Source organism: Lygodium microphyllum, chromosome 17 (assembly GCF_053477565.2).
Source record: "Lygodium microphyllum isolate KBCC chromosome 17, Lygodium_microphyllum_v1.1.10, whole genome shotgun sequence".
Taxonomy (NCBI): Eukaryota; Viridiplantae; Streptophyta; class Polypodiopsida; order Schizaeales; family Lygodiaceae; genus Lygodium; species Lygodium microphyllum.
The window spans coordinates 104,635,228-104,656,924 of record NC_141151.1 but is presented as its reverse complement, the minus strand read 5'-3'; the positions used below and the strand labels follow the sequence as shown (position 1 = coordinate 104,656,924).

General features: G+C 45.1%; 1 protein-coding gene across 1 annotated transcript in view; it reads right to left on the bottom strand.

Moving 5' to 3' along the window:
- Nucleotides 1-20,316, bottom strand: part of PUR2 (Glycinamide ribonucleotide (GAR) synthetase) — a 69,642-nt gene extending 49,326 nt beyond the window's left edge. Inside the window, exon 1 of the mRNA XM_087697863.1 lies at nt 19,836-20,316. Within this exon, the coding sequence (XP_087553989.1) occupies nt 19,836-20,109 (274 nt within the window). The 5' untranslated portion in view covers nt 20,110-20,316. The remainder of the gene's footprint in view (nt 1-19,835) is intronic.
- Nucleotides 20,317-21,697: the final 1,381 nt, after the last annotated feature.

Sequence of the window (21,697 nt, the reverse complement as noted above, 5' to 3'; positions counted from 1 at the left end):
TAGTGTAACAAGGGTTTGCACTGAGGACACACAGAGTGTACGACCGCGACAGAAACACAAAGACACAGACACAGACACAAAGGGCAAAACTCACACCCTAAACTCAAAACTCAAAACTCAAACCCTAAATGCAAAACTCAAAACTCAAACACGGGTTTGCACTAAGGACACACAGAGTGTACGACCGCGACAGAAACACAAAGACACAGACACAGACACAGAGGGCAAAACTCACACTTAAACACAAAACTCAAAACTCAAACCCTAAACGCAAAACTCAAAACTCAAACACAAACAGAAGAAGGGAGAGAGAGAGAACACAACTCTGAAGTGAATGAATGCTGTAAATGAATGTAAGAGTGTACAATGGGCTCAAGGGCAGAGCAATGTCGGAGTGTGACATCCACCGAAGACGAATCCCAACCCTGTGACCACCAGTCGGAGTGTAGGAGTGCTGAATAGTGAATGGCAGCAGGCTAATCACCAAAACGCAGCAGTCTAGAGGCTGGAAACCGGTAAACGCAGCAGTGTACCACCGATCGGGGGCTGGAAACTGTGCAAACAGCAGACTGAAACAGTGTATGAGAGTGTCAGGGCCTACAATGCTGAAAACGCGGGCTGGCTGACCCTGGAGATGATGGACAGCAGGCTGAACAGCAGTCTGGGACAGTTTGGAGCAGTCGCCAGCAGCTGAGAGCTGTCGCCTATAGCAATGGACAGGCTGAAGATGATGTGGCTGCAGTCGATGATGGCTGGACAGCAGATGGAGGCGGGCTGCAGGCTGGGAACTAGGCGCCAATAGCAGCAGAGGGTATGTGGGCTGGTGTAACCTGCAAAACAAGGATGATCATTGAATGGGGGCAGCCCGTCTATTTATAGATGTGGAAGGGCGCCCCAAAAATTAGGGTTTCCACTAAACTTTCTCGAACCGCTCCCCGTTTTAGGGTTTCCACTAAACTCTCTAGAACCGCTCCCCGTTTTAGGGTTTTACTCCTAAAGAGCATTTTTAGTGTGTTTTGGGGCTGTTTAAGAGGCTAATCAGCAAGTGTTGGTGCCTCCATGACCTCCACAATCAAACCTGCGGTTCCCACTCCTCAGGGACCCCCTCAATCCTTGAATCACGGAGTGTGTCACGGGCCCAACGAGGAGGAGACCGAATCTCTCCTCGGCGCTCACCATCCACTGAAGACTCGGGTACATTCATTGGCAAGATCTCCACTAGGGTGGCCGGTGGAAGGGAAGACTCGAAATCTGAAGAAGAATCTCCATCAAGAGGCTCTGGCTCCAAAGGAACTACCTCGGGAGCCCAACTCTGTCAAAAGATGATATACCAGTGAGACAGTAGGGTTTGTGGGGAGGAACATGGATAAAAGAAGAGAAGAGAGAAGAAACTCCGATGAATGGAATGATGAAGTTTTGAATCATGGAGTGAATGTGATACAAGGAAACAAGGGTGTCATAGCACAAGGACGATGATGAAGACAGCCATGAACCACAAATCGCAATGTCCTCCTGAAGGGGTGTGAGGGTAGTGGAGAAGCTGGAGAGAGGAGGTGACGGACTGAATGAATCAGCCGTGAGGAATAAATGAGAGAGTGGCTGTAACATACTGAACACTACCAATCACGCGTGAACCCCCTTTTTTTTAAGTAGTAGGGATAACAATATTGCAATTTTTATAATAGGATATGGCTTTTTTTTTTCTTATCCCCCCCCCCCCAGCTGACTGTCGTGCTGGAGGGGGAGAGGAATAGAATGCATGTAGAAGCTCCTCGGTGGAGCTCGCTGGCGACAAGTCGCCATCGCACAACCACGCAGGGGAGGGAGGATCCCCCTCCCCTTACCTATATAATTTTCTCTTTTTGGGTGGGGGGGGGGGGGGGGGGGGGGGGGCGCGAGGCGCTGCCATTATTAGTGTTGCCGCCTGCTGTTACAAGAGGGGAGAGGCTATGAACGAGTGGAGGCGCCGAGTGTCGCCGTATGCCAAGCCATCGTCGACCTCTGCCATCGCAGTCCGCGCCCCACCTTGTCAGCACGCCGTCGAATCGGCTGTTTTTTCCCTCCCTGCCCACGTGTAGAAGCTTTTAGAAGCTTCTAAAGGGCTTCATAAGCCCCCTTTCACCCCCCCCAAGGTCCTTGTTATTCCCGTGTTTTTAAATCTCCCCTAAGGACCCCTTAGACCCCCTTTCCCATAGCCTTTAAGGCTACCCCTTTTCCCCCCTGGAAACTTTCCCTTAGGCCCTTTCTTATAGCCTTAAGTCCACCCCCCCCCCCCCCCCCACCGGAATTCCCCCCTAAGGGCCCCCCCCTTAGCCCTTTTTCCTTTTCCCCCCTCAAATTTTCCCTTGAAGCAATAAGCCCTTTTTTCACCAAAAGGATGTTTCCTTAAAGTCTCTTCCTTCCCGGATCTTAAATCCCTTTAAGGGCCCTCTTACACCATGCAAAAATAACCCATCTAGCTCTCCCATACCTTGTTTTTTTCCCCCACACGTAAAAGAAAAGAGAGTGTTGAGGGACTTTTGACACCTTCCTTTCCCACTCAAAAGCCCTTGTAAGGGATTCTACACCTTTTATTCCCCGTTCGTGCGAGTCTTTACAAGGCCATTAAGCCTTTCCCATGGCTTTAATGGGTCTTATTCGCGAAAGATTTTGAAACACCCCCTTTCGAAATCCCTACTTCAAGGAGGAAGCCTTCTAAAACTGCTTTCGACGGACGGTGCAAGTTATTGCAAAAGGGAGCCACCGTGGAACTTCAAAAAGGAGTTGTAAAGCTGCATCCACGACGAGAAGGCTACATTCGCGATACCTCCTAAGAAAGCCCAAGGCGCAGCCGCGGGAGGATCGTCTCCTAGCATCCACATGGACATCTCACCCCAAGCCCAGGTTTTCCTTCCTAATTTTTATTTGGTATTGTTATAACTCAATCGTGCAAAGGATAATTGTTGGAAATAGGATGCATTTTGTTGTCTTAAATAAATTAGCTCACGACGGAGGAATTTAGTCGTTAATATTTTCAATAAAACAAGCAAAATAAAGGCCGCATAAATGCATTTCTAGTAAATAGCTTTATGCAGTGCAGTGAATTAAAATTAGATTAATGTCCATTGTTATAGAACGGAATTAAAATAGTATACGTCATTTAAACATGGAAGTATAAACTGCATATCGCATTATTAACCCATATCCTCTTCGCAAATTGAATCATCATGGAAAGTGCTAGAAATCCTTAGGAAAGTGCAAGACATGAAATGATTCTTACGATGCATAACACTAGGCAATTATCGTTTGTCAACTGCATAAATTATCAAGTAGAAGGTTGCTTGTTTAGCATGAATTTTGTTCGCAAGTTGTAGGAAGATTAGTTGAATTAACCTAACCTATGCCTGACCTTAATCGATAAGTTAAGGTTGAAAAATCAATTTATGCGTAGACAATGAGTCATGTGTTTTTGAAATGTTAACATAACTATCTTCAAGAGTTAAACAAATTGGCACAAACCTAAACACCTAAACCCCGGAGTACTCGTTTAGAATGAGTTAAATTCCAAGAAATTTACTAGGAATTAATACGTAACCTAATCGTTACGTATTGCTAAAACTGAACCTCCTATACCCTAAATATTTGCCCACTTTCACAAAAATGTAGGGACAGTGAAACATATTTGGAAAGTGAACTAGGGTTTGTCCCTAAAGATGGAACTTGAAACCCTAGGACTAACGACGTCAGCCTAATGTAATCAGGAACAAATTGTTTCGTAACTCCGTTCAATGAGTAGAATAAGTCTCATAGTTCGATGTGACACTTGCGCAGCAAGTGCGGAGTCATATGATCTTATGATTGGATCACAAGGGAATGGCCAAATTCTCGCAATGAGGTTGGCAGGTCCTTACGCAAGTTATCTTACAAGAGGATGAGTAATCATCCTAATTTAGTATCTTTCTTGAGTAAAGATAATTGCTTGGAGCAAAGGACAAACCAATAAATTGGTATAACATATGAACTTAAGGTATTGACCAAGTCGAGATAGTAGGGTACGCCCTAACCCATGATATAGGGATCTTGCCAAGTCGCAAGTCATCCCAGATCGAGTGCTGAACGCATTCGAAAGGAAGGATTCATTCCTTAGCAGTCTACCAACAAAAACGACCAATGGATATGTTTGTGCTTGTTACAGATTTAAGAGCACTGTTTGGCTTTGTTTGATCAATGAATTAAAAGATAAATTGATATCTAATACTTCAGGTTGAAGGCCTGAAGGTAGAGGCAACTTCAGTTACCCCCGACTGCCTGTCTGACCCTAACCAAGGAGGTTGTTAACCGCGCCGGAAAAGTGGACCAAACCCACCGCGAGAGGTCTCTCCGTTGAGCGCTACTTAGAGCAGGAGGACGTTTGGGTGCCAGGGGGGGCTCTGGCCGTAAATCCCTCACCTTCCGAGCCCTGCACAAGAGGCTAACGTGACTCAGGATTGGATCTCGAGGCCCGCATACTAGTCTACAAGCGGAAACTTGGATTGGTAATCCCTGTGGATTGCTGGATAGCCTTCGGGCGGATTGTGGATAAGCCTACGGGCTGGACTTTTTGTATTTCAAAGATAAATATGATAACCTGTTAATAAGGAACTTATTTGACAGTATTTTTCTATGTCAAGTGATACGATTACGTAAAAGAACCAGTGCCTAACGGTCTAATTAAAGAAGCTGATTGATACATGTCCAACTAAATGTGTTAGGTAATTAGATAAATAAAACAACCCGAGGAAAGTGCGGAGGATGGGCCATAGGTCCGTCCTACGGATGGGTGGTCCCAGTTAACCAGGAACTTTTCTCAAATCACGATGGACAGCAGGAAGATCGTCAAAGAACACGAACAACAAAAGCATTGACCTAGAGTTATGATTGATCCCGATTTACGTTGTTTTAGGGGAACGGAATGGGACTATGCCTTATGGCAAAGAGGTTGAGCTTTGCATCCCTCTCGTTTCCCATTCTCCTTGAACCAAGAGCAGCGTGAATCCGTTTCGGACCTGGCATTTCTGCGTAAAGTAGTTCGCTTGGGTCCGACGCTAGTTGCCGTTAGGAAATGACCAATAAAGAAAATCCCTAATTCAGGTCGATCCTAAGTGGAAACGGCAGGAATACTTCCGCTATGTGGTAGACGCGGAAAGCCCTAGATCGCAAACCCCGTAACATTCCATGGGAGTGCTAGGCGAAGCTTTCTAGACATCCTTTCCGATAGACTACTAAGACGTGTCCTAAAGATACAAGTGGACACATTACAGTGGCCTATAAATAGGCGCAGTCAGTCTAGGATGGCACAAAACGCAGAAATGCAAAAACGCAAACTGCAAGTAAAGGGTGAAGGGTTTCTCAACATCCCCTCTCAAACCAAAAAAGGAAAAGAAGAGAAGAGTGAGGTGGAGATGGAATCCTACATGCTAAAGAATGCTCATGCAACAAGTGCCACTTGGACAGTGTCCCTCGTGGGAAAATTGTTTACTTGCCCAAGTATCCTAGTACAAAGATGATGAAAACATGCAATGCAAAGGAGAAATATCGGACTTTGTGTGGTGTCGAGAACCATAAGGATATGCTCGTACTCGATCTCGAGAGTTAGCTCCATGCTGACTAAGTGACCAAGGCAAGAAGAAGAGGAGGAAGAAGATGTAGAGCATCCCTAAGATCCAAGATTTCCACCTGAAAGGTAACCTGCAATAAAGAATAGAAGACAGAGTAAACTGGAGAACCTGAAACTCAACCTCGGGAGAGAACCTGAAACTCAACCTTGGGAGAGAAGCCACTAGCTTTGTACATCCATCCAGGAAGGAATACGAAGGCCTCATCACCAAGTCACGGCTAAACCTCCAAGGCCCCCATCTAGGTAGATCCTTAAGATCCTGGGTATCAATAGGTGAGATGACTGCTAAAAGGAAGCCACCCCATCCAAGGGTAGAAGAAGAAGGTAAAAGGCCTCCACCAAGGTGTGCGAAGGACTGAGCGGTGGGTGGGGATCCCCTATGAAAATAGAGGAATAGGAGTCCCCTCTGAAGTCACAGTAGATGTAGATGCCCCCTCGGAGGGCAAAGAAAGATCATCCCCCTCTAAATCCCCCTGTGAGGTAGATAGGGAATCCAAAAACTCATAGATCACGAACTCCAAAATGTCTGAGGATGAAGAAAGCGCCGCCAATTGTGCCGAAGAAGGTATCTGGGGTGGTGAAAAATGCTTAGAGTTGGGCTCTCGAACCTGAGAAGGTGAGGGTAAAGGGTGGGGCTCAAACTGAGCAATGAGTAGGCAACAATCGTTGCTTCTCAAAGGAGTGGACCGAGAAGCCGAAGAAAAGGAAGGAATCGAGTAACCACTATCTCTCGAAGGAACGGACTGACAAGGAGACGGTATCAAACAATCGTTGTCTCTCGATGGAGCGGATTGCAGAACCGCAGGCCGTGGTAGCCACTTTACCCGAAAATAGGTGGAAGAAGACTGCTGCTGGCATTGCGATGATCTCCAAGGGGTTGTGGCGCCAATCAATCCTCCATGTGCTCGAAAAAACTTAGTGAGCATTGGATGCGTCTTAATGCCTTGAGCATAGTACTCTGATAGCCGATGCAGAATGATTTCTGTGGCCCAGAAAGGAGAGGTGGCACAAGGAGTGCCTAGTGGAAGATGTATATACTCCGGGGGAGTGGGGAGCAAAGGTCGAAGTCAGCAAGCATTGGTGGTGTGTCGATGATGCCACAGTAGAAGCACCTAGTAGTCTGGTCATCTGTTGGTAAAAAAGCCATGGATACCAGTGTGCCTTGCTGAAGAAGGAAGAGGTGGAAGAGGTCAGTCACGAACCACGAACCGCAATGTTCCCCTCAACGGGTGTGAGGGCAGTGTGAAGCACGAACCACAATGTCTTATCAGAAGTGGAGCACCGGTGGAAGCATAAACATGTGCTGAAATAAACTGCTGAAACACAAGACAAAAAGAGAAAAGAAAAGAACACGATACAGATGAGAACTCAGATGTATGCACGGGAAATGGAATCCATATATCTGAACACGAGACAGTCGCATACAACAGTGAGTCACTGGCTGCGTGGGCACTGACACTGGCTCCTCTCTCCACAGAGTCTGCAGATGGTGAAATGAATTGACTGACTGAGGAGGAGCCACTGAGTATAAATAGGCTGAAAAAGTGGGGAGCAATAATGCTGGTCGGACAGCATTAAAGCTGGCCGACTGGTGCATAAAATGCTCCACTGGCATAAAATGCCACACCAAAAAAAAACCTAAAATACCTAATAAAAATGCCCAGCCCAGATCAAGCTCAGACTCACACATGAGCTGACAAATACTCTGCTAACACCCTCTCTCAGATCATGAGTGATCTGATACAATACAATAGTACAATGAAAAGGGATCAGAAACTATACAACATAGAACCACCAAGTACAACCATGGATACCCAAGCAGTGGGTGATCAAGCCACCACCAAGGTGCCTCGGAGAAAACCTGATGTCGATGTCGATCATACCAAACACCTAAAAATAGAGAAGATCATAGCATGTCTCTGTGTCCATCACCAATGTCTCGCAGTAGCATACAAGCCCATCCTGGCAAAAATGCCGCTGAACATATGTGACCATGGATTCCCGGCCTTTGGCCAGACTGCCAAAGTGTCCCCTCATGTGAGCGCCAGACGAAAGCCTCCCGCTCTCTGTCAGATAACCAGCTCAGCATGAACCTGGATGTCAATCCCAGCCCCAGGATTTGATTCCGCCAGACTGAAGTCGATGCATCAAAGACGTCCCTCTCTGGAACCTATGCACTTGTAAAAAATATAGATGAGGCGCGGCTGCCCCATTTGAACACCCACTCACACTCCCTCTCTGGCACAAGAGAGTCGTGAGGGATGACCTCATCACCACCGCTAGAAAGCAGCCGAGGACGGGGCCACCAAGCCCTTCCCACGATCCAAAGAAGAGGATCCCTTCCACGCCCTGGACTTCACCTTGGTCGGAGGATCGGAGTCGGAGTCTGATGAAGGAGAGGACTCATCGGTAGAGTCAACAACCCGCTTCGTCTTCTGCTCCTTCTTCCTGGAAGCCGCTAACTTCTTGCAGTCCTTCCGCAAATGTCCCTTCTTGCCACAGTGGGAACACTGGGCCTTCGACTTCTTCTTCCCGTCACCCCTCTCTGAAGCTACATAAGCCTCACCTCCATAATGTGCCGGAAGCCGCCCCTGTAATCTCAAGGATGTCTCATGGTTGTCCTCATCAAAGTCTTCAGGAAGAGGAAAAGGACGGAGAGGTCGAGGAATAGCTCCACAGACCATGTACCATAACCGCTTCTGCACAAACCAAGCTTTCATGACAGCACTCCATGTGAGATAATCAGGTCCATGTAACTTATCATCAGTGGAAGTGCACGGAGGAGCCATATGGAGAGGATAAGGAGAGAAGTAGAGAAGAGATGGAATTTAGAGAGGAAACACAGCCAAAACACAAGCACTGATTGCAGAAAATGAGAGTTCACATGCAATAGAACCCAAAATCTGATCAATAGAAGACAAAATCTGCTGCAGAAAGTCAAAAAATCAGTCAAAAACTGCCAAAAACAGCAAAAACGGCCTGAAGTAACAGTCACCCAGCCACGAGAGATGCTGAATCAGCAAAACGCAGGCTGTAAACTGGAGAAAAACAGGTAGAAAACTGTCGCCAGCAGCTGCAAATGAAAAACGCAGGCAGCAGAGGGTGCGTAGGCAGCAGAGGGTGCGGAGGCAGCAGGCGATGGCAAAACTGCAAAAAACGCAGGCTGAAAACAGCCCCAAAACAGGTCGCCTGGCTGCGACAGCAGTCGTCTGATCAGCAAGGGTACAAAACAGTCCTGAAATCAGCAAGAAAACACAGCAAAAACACACATCCTGAAAACTGATACCATGTCAGAAGTGGAGCAGCGGTGGAAGCATAAACATGTGCTGAAATAAACTGCTGAAACACAAGACAAAAAGAGAAAAGAAAAGAACACGATACAGATGAGAACTCAGATGTATGCACAGGAAATGGAATCCATATATCTGAACACGAGACAGTCGCATACAACATTGAGTCACTGGCTGCGTGGGCACTGGCACTGGCTCCTCTCTCCACAGAGTCTGCAGATGGTGAAATGAATTGACTGACTGAGGAGGAGCCACTGAGTATAAATAGGCTGAAAAAGTGGGGAGCAATAATGCTGGTCGGACAGCATTAAAGCTGGCCGACTGGTGCATAAAATGCTCCACTGGCATAAAATGCCACACCAGAAAAAAACCTAAAATACCTAATAAAAATGCCCAGCCCAGATCAAGCTCAGACTCACACATGAGCTGACAAATACTCTACTAACATGTCTGCCACAAGGGGTGGGAGGGTAGTGAAAGGGCTGGAAGTGAGCTGCCAGTGGGAAGTAGAAAAAAGCAAGTAAGGAGAGAGAGAGAGACTAAAAACGTAGGAAAAACCAATAGTAGCAGTCAGCATGCGCTAAAATCAGCTCCGAACAGTGTGTGATAGGCTGGAAACAGGCGCCAAACTGTTGTAAACAGCAATGGCCAGCTTGGACTGCGATGTCCTCCCCGTCAAGGTGTGGGCAGCAACCTGAAATTATTGAAATCTGCAAAAACGAGATTGTTTTCTGAATGGAGAGTGATCAGCAACAATCGCTCTGCTATAAACAACTACAAACTGCAAGTGGAAGGCTGGAAACAAGCGCTTGACTGTTGTAGACAGCAATGGCCAGCTTGGACCGCGATGTCCTCCGCGTCCGAGATGTAGGCAGCAAGCTGAAATACCTGAAATCTGCAAAAACGAGATTGTTTTCTGAATGGAGAGTGATCACAATAGTCGCTCTATTGTAAACAACTGCAAATTGTGGGTGGAAGGCTGGAAAACAGGTGCCGGACTGTAGATGACAGCAAGGGACATTTGAGACTGCGATGCCTTCCGCAAAAGGGGTGTGTGGGCAGCAAGCTGAAAACACCTGAAACTTGCAAAAACAAGATTTTGGTGCAACGGAAGAAGAAGAGAACTGGATGCCGAACCTGTCACCAATCTTTGCCGTCACTAGAGTGGAAGATCTTTGCCACAGTTTGAGTAGATCCAGCTCTAATACCATGTCAAAAGATGGCGTACCAGCGAGATAGTAGGGTTTGCGGGGAGAAACACGGAGTGAACTCGGCAAACATGGAGAAGAGAAGAGAAGAGAAGAGAAGAGAGAAGAAATTATGATGAATGGAATGATGAAGCTTTGAATCATGGAGTAAATGTGATAAAAGGGAACAAGGGTGCCGTAGCACAAGGAGGAGGATGATGATGAAGACAGCCACGAACCACGAACCGCAATGTCCTCCTGAAGGGGTGTGAGGGTAGTGGAGAGGCTGGAGAGAAGAGGTGACGAACTGAATGAATTAGCCGTGAGGAATGAATGAGAGAGTGGCCTATAAATAGGCACAATCAATCTAGGATGGCGCCCCTTTTTGGGGCTGCAAACCCTAAACGCAGAACGTAGAAATGCAAAAACGCAAACTGCGGGTAAAGGGTTTCTCAACAAACTCTCCCCTTGATCTCGAACTACGGGGTGCTCCTCACCCCCCTCTATGGCCAAAACTTCCACGAGCCGCACATCTCAGCTCATGTAGACATCCCGCTTGACGAGATCAAACAAGCGATAACCTTGGGACTGAGAGCTGTAACCAACAAAAACCTGTCGTCAAGAAGTCGCCTCAAACTTGTCATGCTGCGTCTTTAGGATATGCACATAGGCGTCACACCCAAAGATCCTGAAATAAGAGACATCAGGCTTAGTTCCAAAGTAAGCCTCAAAAGGTGTCATCCTGTCAACGACAGAAGTGGGAGATCAATTGAGGATGTGAATTGTCGTAGCCACTGCCTTGGCCCACAAAAACTGAGGTGTCTATCGGTGCTCCATCATGGAGCACGCCATCTCGATCACACTTCGGTTCTTCCACTCCAAAATGCCATTCTCTTGAGGAGTGTTGGTATTAGCAAACTCCTAGTGAATGCCCTTATCTGCACAAAAACAAGTAAACTCATTAGAAATAAATTCACCACCCTTGTCTGAGGGCAAGGTCTTCAATCGCCGGTCAGATTGGTTCTCCTTGAAGAGAAGCCAAAAAGCCTCCAACTTCAACATCAAGAAGTAAGCCCATGTCATCCTGCTGTAGTCTTCTACAATCAACATGAAGTACAAGCTCCCCTTCATGGACTCATTCCTCATTGGGCCACAAAGATTTGTAGATACAAGCTCCATAGGTGAAGTAGACCGCCTTGAAGCTTTGTTGGGAATCGCATCCCTATGTTGTTTCCCACAAATGCAAGAGACACAGGGCTGCTCGCTCACCACGATGTCTTGCAAACCTCGAACAAGCGATCCTTGCGACGCCTTCGGAAGATACTCATAGTTCAAGTGGACAAACCGAGCATGCCATAGCTCGAACTGTATTTGAGAGGTAAAAAGAAGAGAAGTAAGAGCTGTAGAAGACTTCAATTTGTAAATGCCATTCTCCTCATAACCTGAAGAGAGAACTTGCCTCGATCCATGATCAAGAACTCAAACAGCATCACTGTCAAACTCCACCAAAAGGCCAAGAGAACAAATCTTATGGACCGAAAGCAAATGATACCCTAAACCTGGCACATGCAACACCTCGGAAGTATGGATACCACCACATCCATCTCGAATCAGGTGCATCTCACCCCGTGCAGTAATAGACACAAAAGAGCAGTCTCCAATGAGAATTTGCCCACGCGAGGGTCACAAATGGGTAACAGCAATTGTCGAAGAAGTCATGTGCTGTGAGGCACCACTACTCACGATCCACTCTCGAGCCTAGGGAGCTGTCATCGCAGCATCAGAAGTCTTCGGTGTAGAGCCCTCAATGACTTCTAAGTGTAGGAAAGCAATTGATGAGGGTACAGCCACCGCTTCAAAATCCTTCGTGTCCTTCTTCTTAATGTCCTTCTTGTCCTTATCGGGGCAATCCTTCTTCCAATAAGAGGTCTTACCACAAATATGGCATGTCAATTCTTTCTCTTTGTCCTTCTTGGATTTGTTGTTCTCCTTATTCTTCTTTTGGTCCTTCTCCTTCTTCTAAGAGGCTTGACCAACCAATGCCTCCGATTTGGAAGCATTCTGTTCCTTCAATTGTTCCTCTTGTTGTTCCTCTTGGTCCAAGACCATAGGAACCAACTCTTCCCATCGAAGAGTCAACTCCCGTCCCGAAGCAATAAGAGCAGAATAAAAAGTACAAATCGTGGCAGCAACTAGGACAATAGAGTGATCGCCATGTCTTCGGAGGAAATGGGCTTCCCTGCATTTTGAACCTGCATGTCAAGCTGCCGAAGCTTGTTGATGTGTTCCCAAAGCGAAGAAGACTTAGTCACGGACAAGGTCCGCATCTGCACCTCCAAAGAAACCCTCTTCATAAGGGTCATCCAGATGTACATATGGTCAAGTTCCAACCATATCTCCCGAGCCATCGACAAGTGCTCGATATGGGCTATCACAGTTGTTGTACAAGACAGAAAAAGAAAAGAACAAATCCTAGCATTCAGTTTGTCCCAATGAGATTGAGCTTTGGTCAACTCCGCACGAGCACTGGAAGAGAGTTTGGACTCGTCTCTCACTGAGAGCCGATTGATCTCCTCCATCACAAGCTCCTCCAAATCATAAGACTCCAATATGACCAACATCATCACTCGCCAAATACGGTAATTGTCACCATCAAGTTTCTGATCTGATGGAAGAGCCAGTAGGACAGGCACCTTCCGGTCCATGATTGCCTAAAACAACACGTCGGTCTCTTAGACATCTTCACCTGCAATGCCTGCACAAACACAAAAGAAAACCCCCTCTAACTGTAAAAACGCAGCCTGCTAGGGCTCTTGCCTTGGATTCCCGAACCTTCTTCTACCGGAGGTGATAAAAAAGTAAAATCAGCACTTAGAAGGCAAAAACACAGCCTTCTTCCCTCTCTAACAAGAGAAAAACAGCATCAGCTTCAGCAAATCTTCTCTTTTTTCACACGCCCATGCTCGCCTCACCCTTGTTCTGATGCGCAGCCCACCTGCTCGCACTTGAACACTGAAAAGGCAGTCTTGTGCTGCGCTAAATACTCCTCTTCAAATAGTTCCACAGTCCTTCAATGCTCTGATACCATGTCAGAGTGAAGTAATGCGGAAGCGAATGACCATGACAAAAAGTGAACGGAGAGAGAGAGAGAGAGAGAGTAAAACGCAGAAAATTTGCAGTGAAAAATGCTGTATAGAAAATATCTGCATGTGTCTCCACCTTGAGGACCTCGATCTCCATCAGCCCAAGTAATGTCTCAATCACCAGCAGGCTGTAAACTGTCAGATACCAGTACTAACAATGTGCTGGAGGACTACTATAAATAGCAAAAAAGAAAAGGCCAAAAATGACCAGGTTGGCTGCATTAAATGTAGCCGATTGGTACAGAACTACCTGCCTACACCTGCCACGTGGCATCTGCCCTGGCTGCTGACGTGGCTATAGCGACATACTGCCTGCTGCTCTACAACTCTCTTGGTTGTCCAAGGAATGACAATCTCTAACAAGACAGGAGGGGGCAACAGTCTTTCCGGTGATCCTAAGCCGTAGGTAACAACTTTCATGGTTGTTTGAGCAAGGCAGCAACAATTTTTCAGCGTTTCTCAGGATAAAACTCTGAAATCTCTCTCTATAGCATTCTCTCTCACCCCTTGGTCATCTCTCAAATTATCACAATATTTTCCAACAATTTGAGCCATCAAAGGAAGAAAGTTTTAGCCAATCTCTACCATAAACCCTAATTTACACTAGAAATTAGGGTTTTGACTGCCGCCTTGAGACGCATGCTTAGAATTAAGGACCTAGGACTTAAATTCTAGAAACTAAAATTAAGGAATTTCACGGAGATTCAAGAGGCCAACCAACCAATATCAGATTTAGGGCTAGATTTGTCTTTCAAGGAGCAGGATGAAGACCAATCCCCAAGCAAACCGAGGGGCAAATCGGTTTGGAGGCTTATTGATCAGTTTTGACAACAAGAGACACTTGGATTAGCGAAAGGAGATCAGAGGATCTCAGTTGTACTCCATCCACTTGCAATAAAAATTAAAGAAATACTGCAAGGGGTGCCAATTTTAGGAGCAACAAGCTATCCAATGTCCAAGATTATATGGCAAAGTATTCATTTCAATTTGAGAATTTTTTAATTGTTGTAATTACTGCTTAATCAGGTTATTTACCACCCTATCCAAGAAGGAAGGTTAGTTTCATCCAAACTATCATTTGAAAGCACATCACCAGGTCTAAACATCACCCAAGTGTAGGGGCCGTATCCCCAAAGTGCAACTATCGAGAGACGAAATGGTAAACTTTGATAACATGTTGAGAAATTATAAGATTTGCAGGGAGAAACACAAGAGTGTACATCAAACACTAAGACAAAGAACCTCAAAAACATTGAAAAAGATGATGAATGAAGAAAGTGTTAGCAGAGTATTTGTCAGCTCATATGTGAGTCTGAGCTTGATCTGGGCTGGGCATTTTTATTAGGTATTTTAGGTATTTTTCTGGTGTGGCATTTTATGCCATTGGGGCATTTTTATGCATCAGTCGGCCAGCATTAATGCTGTCCGACCAGCATTATTGCTCCCCACTTTTTCAGCCTATTTATACTCAGTGGCTCCTCCTCAGTCAGTCACTTCATTTCACCATCTGCAGACTCTGTAGAGAGAGGAGCCAGTGCCAGTGCCCACGCAGCCAGTGACTCACTGTTGTATGCGACTGTCTCGTGTTCAAATATATGGATTCCATTTCCCGTGCATACATCTGAGTTCTCATCTGTATCGTTTTCTTTTCTTTTCTCTTTTTGTCTTGTGTTTCAGCAGTTTATTTCAGCACATGTTTATGCTTCCACTGCTGCTCCACTTCTGACATGGTATCAGTTTTCAGGATTTGTGTTTCTGCTGTGTTTTCTTGCTGATTTCAGGACTGTTTTGTACCCCTGCTGATTAGACGACTGCTGTCGCAGCCAGGCGACCTGTTTTGGGGCTGTTTTCAGCCTGCGCTTTTTGCAGTTTTGCCATCGCCTGCTGCCTCCGCACCCTCTACTGCCTGCGTTTTTCATCTGCAGCTGCTGGCGACAGTTTTCTACCTGTTTTTCTCCAGTTTACAGCCTGCGTTTTGCTGATTCAGCATCTCTCGTGGCTGGGTGACTGTTACTTCAGGCCGTTTTTACTGTTTTTGGCAGTTTTTGACTGATTTTTTGACTTTCTACAGCAGATTTTGTCTTCTATTGATCAGATTTTGGGTTATATTGCATGTGACCTCACTATTTTTGGTGTTTTTGGTTGCGTTTTGGCTGTGTTTCCTCTCTAAATTCCATCTCTTCTCTACTTCTCTTCTTCTCCTCTCCATATGGCTCCTCCGTGCACTTCCCCTGATGATAAGTTGCATGAGACATCCTTGAGATTACAGGGGCGGCTTCCGGCACATTATGGAGGTGAGGCTTATGTAGCTTCAGCGAGGGGTAACGGGAAGACGAAGTCGAAGACCCAGTGTTACCACTGTGGCAAGAAGGGACATTTGCGGAAGGACTGCAAGAAGTTAGCAGCTTCCAGGAAGGAGCAGAAGACGAAGCGGGATGCTGACTCTACCGATGAGTCCTCTCCTTCATCAGACTCCGATTCCAATCCTCCGACCAAGGTGAAGTCCAAGGCGCGGAAGGGATCCTCTTCTTCGGATCGCGGGAAGGGCTTGGTGGCCCCTTCCTCGGCTGCTTTCTAGTGGTGGTGATGAGGTCATCCCTCACGACTCTCTTGTGCCAGAGAGGGAGTGTGAGCGGGTGTTCAGATGGGGCAGCCGCGCCTCATCTATACTTTTATACAGGTGCACAGGTTCCAGAGAGGGACGTCCCTGACGCATCGACTTCAGTCTGGCGGAATCAAATCCTGGAGCTGGGATTGACATCCAGGTTCATGCTGAGCTGGTTATCTGACAGAGAGCGGGAGGCTTTCGTCTGGAGCTCACATGAGGGGACACTTTGGCGGTCTGGCCAAAGGCGGGGAATCCATGGTCACCTATGTTCAGGGGCATTTTTGACAGGATGGACTTGTATGCTACTGCAAGATATTGGTGATGGACACAGAGACATGCTATGATCTTCTCTATTTTCAGGTGTTTGGTACGATCGACATCGACATCAGGTTCTCTCCGAGGCACCTTGGTCGTGGCTTGATCACCCACTGCTTAGGTATCCATGGTTCTACTTGGTGGTTCTATGTTATATAGTTTCTGATCCCTTTTCATTGTACTATTGTATTGTATCAGATCACTCATGATCTGAGAGAGGGTGTTAGCAGAGTATTTATCAGCTCATGTGTGAGTCTGAGCTTGATCTGGGCTGGGCATTCTTATTAGGTATTTTAGGTATTTTTCTTGTGTGGCATTTTATGCCATTGGGGCATTTTTATGCATCAGTCGGCCAGCATTAATGCTGTCCGACCAGCATTATTGCTCCCCACTTTTTCAGCCTATTTATACTCAGTGGCTCCTCCTCAGTCAATCACTTCATTTCACCATCTGCAGACTCTGTAGAGAGAGGAGCCAGTGCCAGTGCCCACGCAGCCAGTGACTCACTGTTGTATGCGACTGTCTCGTGTTCAGATATATGGATTCCATTTCCCGTGCATACATCTGAGTTCTCATCTGTATCGTTTTCTTTTCTTTTCTCTTTTTGTCTTGTGTTTCAGCAGTTTATTTCAGCACATGTTTATGCTTCCACCGCTGCTCCACTTCTGACAGAAAGATAGCCATTGAATCACAGCTGAATGAATCAAGTTGATACAATGGAGCAAAGCTCAAACATAACTACACTGTCCTAGCTAATCAAGCGATAGCACCTAGAAGCAATCTGCACTATGAAGGGAGCAATCTATAATCCTTCCAATAGAAGCGGCGATGACAAGGAAAAGTGCTACTCTATGGAGGGAGCGAAACACGATCCTCCAAGCAATGGAATGTTTATGTAGACACTGGAAGATGAAGCACAACAATAGAAGGAGTCAATGCAGCCCTCAAGAGGCTATTGCAGAGGAAGGACATGCTAAAATTTCTCCAGGATGATGGTTGTTGTCAAGACAACTCTTGGGCAAGGGCAACCCTTCAAGAGTGAAGAAAATACAAAGAGGTAGGTATCTAAAGTAGGGCTAATAAAGAGATTGTAACCTATTGTAGATGCACGAATTTGCTCTACAAAGGCAGCCTTGATAAAGTGACTGATAGCTGAGAACTATAGCATCGGAGCTAGGATGGCAGCAAGAGCTTGAAACACATAATAATGATGAAGATAATCTACAGTACTAGTAAAGGGAGGAGGCAAACTAGTAGAATGCAACAATGAAAATGAAGATGATGATGAACAAGTTGCCAAGCTATGTGGACCAAAATGCAGCAATCAAGAGCATCCAGTACTAATGGTAATGTCAAGAAGACCTCCAAAATGAAATCGCATGTTGGAAAGCCATCACCATTAGCTGGACAGCACCACAAACTTAGATATCTGCCAAGGTAGGGCTGTGGACAACAGTGGTAGAGGGTTGAGGCTGAAGGTGTGATGGGGGAATGGTAAAGAATGAATGAGAGAGTAAGTGTGGAGTGAAAATGGATGGATGCCCGTACCCTATTTATAAGCACATGATTCACTAAACTGTAGCACCTAGACACTAATATATGATACAAATAAAGCCTTTTTGTGGCTATAAATGAAAATCAAAATAGGAATTAATGGAATACAATGAGCTTAATTACTTTGGTATCTCAACAACAAGCTCTATGCTCTTTGGAGTCAAAACTAATTTTCTACAAATAAAACAAGAGTGTTGCAGGTAAGCACAAGTTGTGCTCAATGAGAAAACAATAGTTTAGAAGCAAGAATATCAACAATATAAGAAATTAGTGCTAAGTGGATCACATTGACATTTTTCATAGCCGCATGCAATATAACGACAATAGCAATAAGGAAGTCTGCCGCAATATGAAAAGCTAGGAGACGGCTAGTAAATGACTAGAAAGTGTTAAACATGTGAACTCTTTCTCCCTTCGAAATGTGGACAAAGAACTTTAAGAAGCACACTAACATCAAAGCAAGAGAAGGGTATAAGCTTTGACGAGATCTTCTCACCGATAGTCAAAATGGCCACTCTTTAGACGGGTCACAGTGCTTGCAATTGTTGCCAAGGAAAACATGAAGCTTTTCTACATTATATAAAGACATCTTTCTTGCATGTGGACTTGCATGAGGATATTTACATGAGAAGCTAGAAGTGTTTGTTGTATAGGACAAGGAGCAATTGGTATGTAAGCTCAACAAGGGCTTATATGGATTGAAGCAAGCTCCAAGAATAGAATGATAAGTTTGATGCTTTAGGCTATACAAGGAGTGAGAGAGATTGCCACCTATATACATGGAAGCTTATGGGTGGTAGCCTTATGATCTACATCCTTTATGTGGATGACATGCTTATTGCTGAGATGTCGCAATTGGATGTCGATGCATTGAAGAAAAGGTTGCATGAAACCTTTCATATAAAGGACTTTCGAAATGCAAATCATATTCTTGGCATGTGAATTATGAGATATATACTATCACAAAAGGAGTGAGAAAATCAAAAAACCAACCTTGGATGAAAGAAACCTTTGAGTGATGCTTGGATCAAACATTAGGAAACATGTTAAATGGAAACAACAACAAAAACTCATAGGAAACTAAGTCTCGAAGGGAAAAGAGCTAGGAAATGGCTATTCCTTGTTACTATGACGTTTTTACTTCAATTTTACCAAGCGCGACCTAGAGCAGAAGGATCAATGTGTGGTGGACAGGGAGAGGTCTCCCTAGAGTAATGAAACTCATTAGACCACCACATCATCCTCCATAAACATCCGAGCTAATCTCTTGAATTTTCCACCTAGACCTAACACCATGAACATGTCTAGTCATTGCCACATGAACCATCAGCAACACACCATAACCTCTTGACCACGACCTGGGTCTTGATCTTCACTCTCCACATCAGATAGTTTTTACCCTCTAGCTTGGATGACCCAGAAAGACGAGGGGAAGATAGTTTGTCAGCACAGTACAAAATACTCCAGCAGTCAAGCAAGAACGGATAACCTGTGCTTGCTAAGTAATCGTCAGGCTTGCCTGCAGAACAAATAAAGCAATTTATAACCAGGAAGCTTCAGGGCTACTCCAAAACCAGAAATACAATGAGAGTAGCAGCTGCTCCACCAGCCACAACAGCACGTGCCAGACACGTGGAATCCATTTGGTGTAAAAAGCTGGGGGCTGCTCCTGATGAAAATATTCAGCCACTTTAGCAAAAGACAGCTCCTAACGGATTTGAAATGGAGGTAGCATCATGATGCCCCTTGTGATTGTTTAGGAAGGCCCTGTCTTTCCAAGGTAGATGGAAGCCATTCTGGCAAATTTCTGCAATTTATCATCTTCATCTCCAGTTTTGGTTCTTGCCTGTATGCTCTATCCAGGAAACAACAGCTCGAATCGCACATGCTCCGAGAGACGAGCCACATACGTCTTATGATGGCCAGATATTTTGCCCCAGCCTTTCTCTCAGCGCAGCAGCTGGCTGAGTCTGGGCCTTCTCTCCTGCTGCCTGCCCTTTTACATTGCCATCTGTAGCCGAACGTTTAGGCCACACAGCTGTGTTCGCTAGATCCTGCACCTAATTTGAGATAACCAAAAGCAACAGAAACAAGTAGACATACCGGTAGCTTCTGCCCTTGCAGAGAGGCTCCTCTTATGCGTTCCGTTTGCGTCATGTTGTGGTGTTGCACGGATTCTCCAGAAGGTGCGGAAGGCACCGTTGGTGGAAAGGTAATGTCTCACACAAGAGCTCCAGGTCAGGCGGGGGCAGGCCAAAGGGCCACCTATTCGTCCGAATGGAGAATGAAAAGCCGAAGAAGGAGAAGAAGAAGAAGTAGAAGAAGAAGCTGAAGCTGATAGAAGATTATGTGAGGAAGCTATGGAAGCTGCTGCCATGTCTGAGGTAGCAAATATACGAGTAGCCTTAAGACAAGTGTTCGTAGCCTGCTGTTCTTCGTCTAGAGGTTATAAGCTTCTTCCATGCATGCAGCACAAGATGTGCCATACATCTACCTATGTGCATGTGCATGCATGCAGGTTTTATGTGTGGATGCCTATAGATAGCCTAGAGTATTGATAGACCTTGTGAGTCGTGACAATGCAAATTTGGGTGCATCTAGGCCTAAGAAAGAGGGAAGTAGAGAGGGGGGTAGATTAAGAATAGCCCGACTCACACACAAGGAAGATTCCATGCCATGGTATAGGGTCGAACTCATATGTGGATCCCAAAAGCAAACCATTTCAAAATCTAGTCAGATGACGCGTGTCTCTGCATGCATGAAATCCTCTGCTCTATAAAAGTATAGTAAATTTTACCTTGAAAGATCAGCACAACTGATGCCAGAAGGTTATCATAAAAACACACTCTTAAAAGTAGTGTGGAGCTTCCTAAAATGCATTTGCTAAACCTGCAACATATACACATGCACACGTACTATCTTTAACTTTAGACATAAACAAGATTGTATGAATTGAATTCCTAGAGCTTAGACCATGGACTTGTTGTTGCAAGGTGCACTCGATACCCATGATAACTAGCTGAAGTTTGGGCCTTGTTTACAAATTGACCCTAATGACTAGCCAATGGATCTACAATGTAAGCACTTTTTACCTCATTTTTCCCCAAGATGCAACATTCCTCACAAAGAATGGAACCCCTAACCTAAATTCAATATATGCTTGTCTCCGCTTGAGCTAGAAAGTCTTGGCCAAGACTTTGATTTTGTTAAACTTGTAACAATATACAATAACATCCATCAATCAACCCTTAGACTTGATGAATCAAGCCTAGGAATGGATCCAATATTGTTGAAGCCAACCAACTGTATAGTTTACAACTCACACTTTTGTAGAACCATAAGTAATGTAGCCTTAACAACAAAGAGAGTGAGATTTCTAACGCACAAAATGTAAAGTGTATGTCGCAAGGGTTAGGCCTAATTCTCTAATGATGTCTTTGCACTTTTGCATGATTAGAGGCCAAGCTATGTAAGGTAACTAGCACTTAGAAACTTTTGTGAGACCTATTGTTGCATGCCAATCTATCGCTTCTAAATAACTTTCCCAATTCATAGTTGACGAACTTTTTGCATCTCCTTGTGCATACTTTTGATTATGTAAAAGTAGTTATTTGCTAATTATAGCTAGATGAGAATAATCATAGAAAGCCATATACAATGAGTATCCACTTGTGTGTACAAATTGTTTACCACATCATGCCAATTATTATCCATAAATGCATTTTGGATATTTCTCATATTCTATATGCATACTTCTTATACACTCAAAGACATGACAAACAATGTTTGTTAATTAGGTTCTATCTCATCCCTATTAGAAAAGCTCCAGATTTTGGTTACTTATTAGCCCAATGTATTTATGATATGTCCATGATTTGATTGAAAAGGCATGCCGCTTTGGTTACTTATTAGCTCAATGTATTTATGATATGTCCATGATTTGATTGAAAAGGCATGCCGCTTGA